The sequence below is a fragment of the Myotis nattereri genome (genome assembly GCF_964212035.1).
Source record: "Myotis nattereri genome assembly, chromosome: 2".
NCBI classification, from domain to species: Eukaryota; Metazoa; Chordata; class Mammalia; order Chiroptera; family Vespertilionidae; genus Myotis; species Myotis nattereri.
In genome coordinates, this window is record NC_138076.1 from 103,846,263 (window position 1) to 103,854,732 (window position 8,470).

The window sequence follows — 8,470 nt, forward strand, 5'->3', positions numbered from 1 at the left end:
CTTTATACTAAGTAACTTATGATGTCCCTTTGCATTGTGAACTCTTAGCAGAGTCTGTTTCTTTACTCTATTAGGTCAGACATTCCCAAATCAGTACTGCCTTTCTTTTTCTTTCTTTTTTGGGGGACAGAATTTATGATTTTATTAACAAAAATACAATGTGTACACAATTTCTCTATTCATTTTCTTTGCTGCACAGCCTGGCATTGAGATTAGTGACTGATGGCCAGCTGGGCTGCTCTTTCCACAATGGCTTTGTGGTTCTTTGAGGAGACGTTGTGAGCAATCTCAGCACAGTAAGATTTGTTCCACATCAGCAACACTTCAAGCTCCTTGACGTTATGGATCAGAAACTTCTGAAAGCCCCTGGACAGCATGTGCTTTGTTTTCTTGTTGCTCCCATAGCCAATGTTGGGCATCAAGATCTGGCCCTTAAATCTTATGTGCACCCTATTGTAAATGCCTCTGGGTTTACACAAGTTGCACTTAATTTTGACATATAGGTCTGACTGGTGCTGGATGAACTTCTTGGTCCTCTTTTGGACAATCTTGGGTTTTACAAGGGGTCTGAGGGCAGCCATCATGCTAAGTAGGAGATGGTTGCCACCTCCACTGGCAGTGCCGAGGAAGAGCAGTGCTGCCTTTCTTGACGTAATTTCTATACTTTTTACCACAGCATTTATGGCTGTTGATATAGTCTATCATATGTTCTCAGGATTTGGCTTGAGTAGGTTACTCCATGGCTTCTGAAACTTGGAAGTGATTTGTATAAGCTGGTACAGATGGTATCAAGTGATGCTTAGGTTGTCTTGACCTAAATAGAAGATCTCAGAATGTAATAATTTTTTTAAAAATGATGGCTCATGAAACTTTGTCGATGTTCAAAAGTAATGCATTTATTTTTTTAGAGAACTATAAAGGGATCCCAACTTAAGAGACTAAATGTTGCATATATCTATCTATATATATCTATATCTATCTATCTATCTATCTATCTATATATATATATATATATATATATATATATATATATATATATGTGTGTGTGTGTGTGTGTGTGTGTGTATATATATAAAAGCCATCTCTAGAAAACACTTTAAAGAGCTTATCACAAGAATGGAGATAAATGTATCCTTTAGAGCATTTTCCTCTGCTTTCTGTTTACTCTTTTCTCTTACTTTTAGAACCAATGAAATATAAAACTGACTTAGTATTCAAATTATCAATTTACATTATTACATTAAATGACATAAAGATTTAGCATAATTTTAATCAGAAAATATTTTTATAAAAATTATTCTGTTTCAATAATATAGTTTTTAAAAATTTGCATTTACCTAGATTATCCAAATACAGATTTGTCTGTCCTAAGTGACTCTGACCATAAATAGAATAATGTTGAAAAATATTTATTATATTTATATTAATATAATATAATTATATTATAATATAATATAATTAATATTTATATAAAGCATATAAAAAGAGAGAAAAAAAGAAGTATGTGACCTGACCACTTCTGTGCCAATGGCTGGCCCTTTTGCATGTCAGGAAACCTCTAGGTTCTTGACTCGTGCAGGAAACATTTGAAGACCCAGTTCAGGTGAAAGTGAGAACAAAGCAAGTTTTATTCAGAGAAAAAGAAAGAGGCCTCTTTTAAACAGCTGTATAGTATTCCATTATATAAATGTGCCACACCTTTTTTATCTACTCATCTATTGATGGGCTGTTTCCAGATCTTAATTATTGTAACTAATGATGCTATGAACATAGGGGTGCATATATTCTTCCTAATTGGTGCTTCAGAATTTTTAGAATATATTCCTAGAAGTGAGGTTGCTGGGTCACAAGGCAATTCCATTTTTAATTTTTTGAGGAAACTCCATACTGTTTTCCATAGTGGCTGCACCAGTATGCATTCTCACCAGCAGTGTACTAGGGTTCCTTTTTCTCCACATCCTCGCCAGCACTTGTTTGTTGATTTGTTGATGGTAGCCATTCTGGCAGGTGTGAGGTGATACCTCATTGTGGTTCATTTACACAATAGGGTACTATGCAGCTTTAAAAAAGAAAGATCTCTTACCCTTTAAGGCAATGTGGAAGGACCTGGATAGTATTATGCTAAGCAAAAGAAGCCAGTCAGAGAAAGGCAAGTATTACATGATCTCACTCACATGAACAAAATAAACTGAAGAACAAAATAGATCCAGAGACATGGAAGCATGGAACAGACTGACAAATCTCAGAGGGAAGGCAGGTTTGGAGGTGGGGGTGGGAAGAGATTAACCAAAGAATTTATATACATGTATGCATAACCCCTGGACACAGAAAATAGTGTGGTGAAGGCCTGGTCAGGGGTGTGGGGTGGTTGGGTCAATGGGGAAAAAATAAGGGGGTATTTTAATACTTTCAAAAGTAAAAATCAATTTAAAAAAAAGGAAAAATAAGGATTGCATTCAGTAATGAAGAACTAAAAAAAAAAAAAAAAAAAGGGAAAAGAAAGAGGCCAGTGTGCAGGCTCAACTATGACAGAAGCAATGAGTACATGCCTAAGTGGATGAGGGCCAATTCACTAGTGAGTTGCTCTCATGGTTAGCTAGTTCTTTGGATTTTATGTGTTTCCAAGTTGTGTGTGTAGGGGGTTGTCTTCAAGCTTTGTGGCACCAAATTCTGACTCCAACTTCTGGTTGAAAGTGGGGTGTTGTTCTTAATATGATCCCTTCCAGAAATCATGGTGTTTATCCTCTGAGGTCTCCTTCTACTTATGGTGTCAATTTTTATTATGATAATGGTACAATGAGCTTCGGTTATCTTTTTTGGTTAGTTTCACCTTTGATCTGGATTAGTTTGGCTCTGCTTGTTTTTTGTTATCTACCTCCCTAACTCTGATGATTTAAACCATCTGTTCTTAGGCATCGTCAGTTAGGGAGAATAAGATCTTGTGATTTATTAGCTGGATGTTAATTGTTCAGCCTTTCCTGCTTTTTGTTCAACCATTTGTCTCAGTTTCCTCATTCCACTTGCCAGGGAATTTTCTTTGTTTCTCCCTAACTTGCCTCAAAAGCCACATATCTAAAACAAATATTTCAAAATGCATGCATGGTTAGAGGAAATTGTTTAGAAAAATTATTTTCTGAATTTAATTTAATGATTTTTATTTCCCTAATTTCTTCTAGTAATTATAAAAAAATAAATTTCATGTTTACTGTATTTCTTGACATGCAAATTACATTCTCAGAAGGAAGGTTTATTTGTTGTTGTTTATGAAATAGTGTAATCTAATTGTTATGGAACTTGATAATTCTGTCTTGAATATGACCAAAATGACATACCTGTTTTGAGGACAATCAGAAATTAGGTTTCTCAATTATTTTCTCATTTAGCCATGAACCTATCTTAGGAATAGGATAAAAACTGAGTATGTATGTGATTATGAGGTGAGATGCAGGAAGGCTTAGATATCATGAGGAAAGGCAAAGGGAAACACAGGCAAATAAAACAGATGGACTCAAGGATGCAGAAAAGATCAGAAATAAATTCATCCAGACATTTCAGAAGTGGAAAGGCAGGAGACTAAAGTCAATAGACTTTAAGAATTGTATCTCTAGAATTGTGTTGTCTGAGAGCACCAAAACTTCTAAGTTTTTTTGCTTTTGTTTTTTCACTGTGGTTTCATTTAAGTTTTTGTGTAGCAAGATGGCATGTCCTTTTAAAAACCAACTATCAGCATGCATATATCATGATAAAATAATTTTGAAAATGACAGTCAAGTATTGTAAGTCTAAAGTCTATAAACTAATCAGAAAACAGAATAAGAACTAAAATATACTCTTTCTTCTCCCTTCCCCTTTCATGGCAATCTGAGAGTGAGAAAAAAAATTCTGAGTTTATTTGCAGCAGGTAAATTGTTTTTGTTTTTTTTTTAATCTGTTGTTCATTTGAAGAGAACAAAAGATATGAATAGCTCTCTTCAGTAGGGAAACAGAGATGAATAGAATAGCTATTTTGAAGGCCTAATCAGTTTTTAAAATGTATACATAAGATTGCTCCCAAGGATATTTTTTGTTATTTTGCCATTTTTTCAGAAGGTGAAGAGCTTTTAAACTTTTTATTTTTAATAGTAAAACCAAAAAAAAACAAACAAAAAAAAAACACCAAAAAACATGCCAAGGCAAAACTTGTAGTGATTACTGAAACAATAAGAAATATCAGTTTTCTTCAAAAGAAAATACAGTTATCATTAAATGTTATTTTTTATTTTCATCCAATTGTCTATCTGGTTCAAGTAATGAATTTTAAATTTTTGTTTGGTAAGCTTATCACAAATGTGCCAAAATGTAACATCTGCAGTTCTTAGTATATGCTCTGTTAAGAAAAACAGAGTGTTTTTTTAATTAGGTATGATTTCAGATCTACAGACAAAACAATGAAGTAATTTTTTCCTTTGCTTCTCAGGAAAGTATGTTCACCCAGATCAGTAGTTCTCACAGAAGTTATCATATTGGAACTAAGGTTCAGCTGGGGAATGTCTATACATTGTAAATCCTCTTTCCTCTTCTCACTACTCTTTCAGGGTTCATTCCAGCTCTTAGTTATATCCTATGTTAAGAACAATTGACAGGTATTATGTAATGCCTTCAAGAACCTTCTATTTTTTTCTAATTCTGACAAGAACACCAATGATATGATATAGTAGGATTAGTGCTATGATTGATATAAAACAAGCTAACAGAATAAGAAAAGCTTACCAGAAGAGGTGACATTTGAGGTGAAAGTTGAAAGATGACTAGATGTAAGCTAGATGTACAAGGGTTTTTTATGCATGAGAGTGTATGTACTTATGGGTATGGTTTGAGAATTGGGATTATTGCAGAGAACATTCAAAACAAATGTGTATTCTAAGCATATGCGTGCTCACTCCTTACTGCCCACCAGCTCACTCCTTACCACTTGGCTTGCTGCTCCTTACCGCCTGCTTGCTTGCTCCTCATCACTTGGCTTGCTGCTCCTTATCGCCCACCTGCTCGCTCCTTACTGCTTGGCTTGCCAATCCTAGTGCTTCCATAGAGTTCGGGAGAGGCACCTGTCACCACTGCTGTGCTTGCTAGTATGAGCCTGGCTTCTGGCTGAGTGGCGCTCCTGCTGTGGGAGCGTACTGGCTACCAGAGGGCAGCTCCTGCATTGAGTATCTGTCAGTGCGTGTCATAGCGACCGGTCATTCTAGTCATTCCACCATAATGGTCACTGGGCTTTTATATATATAGACTAGGGGCCAAGAGCATGAATTCGTGCCCCTTGAAAGGAACTGTGGGCTGCGAGGCTGTGGTAGGCACAGGGGTGGGTCTCGGCCTATCCTCTATGCCCCTGCCTGGCCTCTCCCACTGGGGCCCCTGGTCTTCTGTCCACCAGCATCCCTGTTCACATCGCCCCCACTCCCATGCGCTGATGGCACTGGCCCCACATGCACCCGCTGACAGTGTGGAGCGATTGGGGCCGGAGCCATCAGCAGGTGTGAGCAGTGGCTGCTGCTCTGATTGTCCCTCAGGAGCAGGGGGAGGTGGAGAAGCCCTCAGGGGTGATCAGGGGCAGCAGCCACTGCTCATACCCGCTGATGACACCGAGTGATTGGAACCGGCGTCGGGCACCGGCAGTGGGTGCAAGTGGCAGCTCCAGTGCTGGCTGCAGGTGCGAGAGGGGCTGGCACTGGAAGTGGGTGTGAGCAGTGGCTCCAGCGCCAGCAGCAGGTGCAAGCGGGGCTGGTGCCTGCAGCAGGTGCAAGTGCCAGACAAGACTGCGGCACATGGGAGCAAGAATTTTCAGTAACCACCAGAAGCTCGCCCCGATGACAGTGACAGGTGCCATGTCTTGGTCTGATGCGCCCGCTCACCTGCTTCACCACCCCACCACAGCTGATGCCTGCTCATGCCCCCTGGTGGTCACCACATGACATAGCAACAGGTTGTTCGGTTCTTTGGTTGTTCTGCTGTTGGTCTATTTGCATATTAGCCTTTTATTATATAGTATGTCATTGTAGTTTGGGGAAGTGGTGCATGATGAATGAAATGGAAGATGTTCAGGAGATAGAGACTGATGTGAATAGCTTAAGTAAGGAGTTCAGCCTTTATTCTGAAAGCTTAGGGATGAATTTAAGCAATGGTATAATTGTATTTGGAATTTTGAAAGATTACTGATAATACAGAAACAACACTAGAGGAAGTGAGAGGCTAATAATGTAGTAAGTAATACAAATCAGAAATTATGGCAGAAAAATTTAATATCATAAGAATAGTAATGAAGAAAAGATTATGAAAACAAAATGTTGAATCCATATTTACCTCAATGGGATGTATAAAGGGTTTTAATGAGTTCTTTTAGATACCTTATTAAGCTATCTAGTTGCCAGAAATTTTTCATTGATGGTTTATGATATAGAGCGTATTTCTTTTTATATTTATACTAGAGGCCTGGTGCACAAAAATTTGTGCACTTGAGGGGGAGGGGGGGTCCCTCAGCCAGGCCTGTGCCCTCTCGCTGTCTGGGACCCCTTGGGAGATAACGACCCACTGGCTTAGGCCTGCTCCCGGGTGGCAGAGGGCAGGCCCAATCCCTAGGTGCAGCCCCTGGTCAGGCTCAGAGCAGGGCCGATTGGGAAGTTGGGGCACCGTCCCCTGTCATGCACAGAGCAGGGCGGATTGGGAGGTTGTGATGCCACCCTCAGTCACGCTCAGGGTAGGGCCGATTGAGTGGTTGGGGCACCGCCCCCTGTCACACTCAAGGCAGGGTCGATGGGGAGGTTGCGGCGCCACCCCCTGTCATGCACAGAGCAGGGCCAATCAGGGGATTGGGGAGCTCCCCCCTGTCATGCACAGAGCAGGGCTGATCAGGGGGTTGGGGCGCTGCCACTGTCACACTCAGGGCAGGGCCGATGGGGAGGTTATGGCTCTACCCCGTCGCACACAGAGCAGGGCCCGTGGGGTGGGGGGGTTGGGGCGCCGCCCCCTGTCACACACAGAGCCACAGGGCGATCAGGGAGTTTGGGTGCTGCCTCCTGCCATGCTGATCCCGGTTCCGGGAGACCTCGCGGCTCCACTGATCCTGGTGCTGTGAGGCATATTACCCTTTTACTATATAGGATAGAGGCCTGGTGCATGGGTGGGGCTGGCTCATTTGCCCTGAAGGGTATCTCGGATCAGGGTGGGGGTCCCCACTGGGGTGCCTGGCCAGCCTGGATGAGGGGATGATGGTTGTTTGCAGCTGGTCACACACCCTTCAGGGTGGGGGTCCCCACTGGGGTGCCTGGCCAGCCTGGATGAGGGGATGATGGTTGTTTGCAGCTGGTCACACACCCTTCAGGGTGGGGGTCCCCACTGGGGTGCCTGGCCAGTCTGGGTGAGAGGCTGAGACTGAAGCTCCCAACTGCTCCCTTTTTTCTTCTTCTTTTTTTTTTTAATCTGAGCCAGCTTTAGCTCTGAGGCTCCAGCTATTAGGCCTCCACTCCTGAAAGCAGGTATCTGGTTTGTTTAGGTTCTACAATTGAAACTCTGTATCAACTCCAGGTCTGAGATCCCGGCTAGCTGAAAGCTGGTTTCTGGGGTTTTGTTTAGCTTCTATTTTTGTAACTATGTTTCAAACTGCCAGCTCAGAGGCCTGCAGTGGCAGGTGGGGAACGTTGGAGTCCTCGGTCACTGAAGCAAGCAAGCCTCATGTTAGTTTCAAGCTGCCTGGCTGCTGGCCGCCATCTTGTCTGGCAGTTAATTTGCATATCTCCCTGATTAGCCAATGGGAAAGGTAGCCGTTGTACACCAATTACCATGTTTCTCTTTTATTAGATAGGATCCCTCTACTGAATCATCTTAATAAAAATAATAATAATAATAATAGCTTTTTTCTTAAGAAATCACTTCTCTTGATTCCTCAGTCCTCTACAATTTCTGCCTCATTTTTTTTTGTTTCCTCCAAAGACAAATTTGTTGAAAAAAATGGGTGCATTACGGATGTCTTCATTATCTTACTTTTGATCTTCTTATCAAGCCACTCTTGGCTTCTGCTCCCAGTACTAACCTTCTAGGGCCCCCTCTGACATCTACATTTAAATACTCAGTGAGCACCTTTCTGCTATTCTCCTTTTTATTTTCCTCCCATTGCTCAACATATCCGTTCACTCTGCTCTTTTTGAGATATCTGCTCCCTTATATCTATGATCATCATTTCTCTCCCATCTCTGTTGCCACTCTGTCTCAATCTTCTTCCCTATCTCCTCTTCTTCCAACCAATCTGTAGCTAACTAAGTTCTTCAGGATGGATCTAACTTTTTTCTTTCTCTTAACTTAACTCTAATCCATTTTACAATAATAATAAGAAAAATCACTATGGCAATTCATGTGTAACTTATATCTACTCTAATTAGGATATCTTCTCTGAATTCTAAATTTGGTGCCCAAAAACCTATTTTATATATCCACTTGTACAT

General features: G+C 41.0%; 1 protein-coding gene across 1 annotated transcript; it reads right to left on the reverse strand.

Moving 5' to 3' along the window:
- Window positions 1-212: 212 nt before the first annotated feature.
- LOC308536218 (large ribosomal subunit protein eL32-like) lies at window positions 213-584 on the reverse strand (the record flags this gene model as incomplete). Its single annotated transcript, XM_081115316.1, has 1 exon — window positions 213-584. The coding sequence occupies one exon, from the start codon at window positions 582-584 to the stop codon at window positions 213-215; it is 372 nt and encodes a 123-aa protein (XP_080971442.1).
- Between the last annotated feature and the right edge of the window lie 7,886 nt (window positions 585-8,470).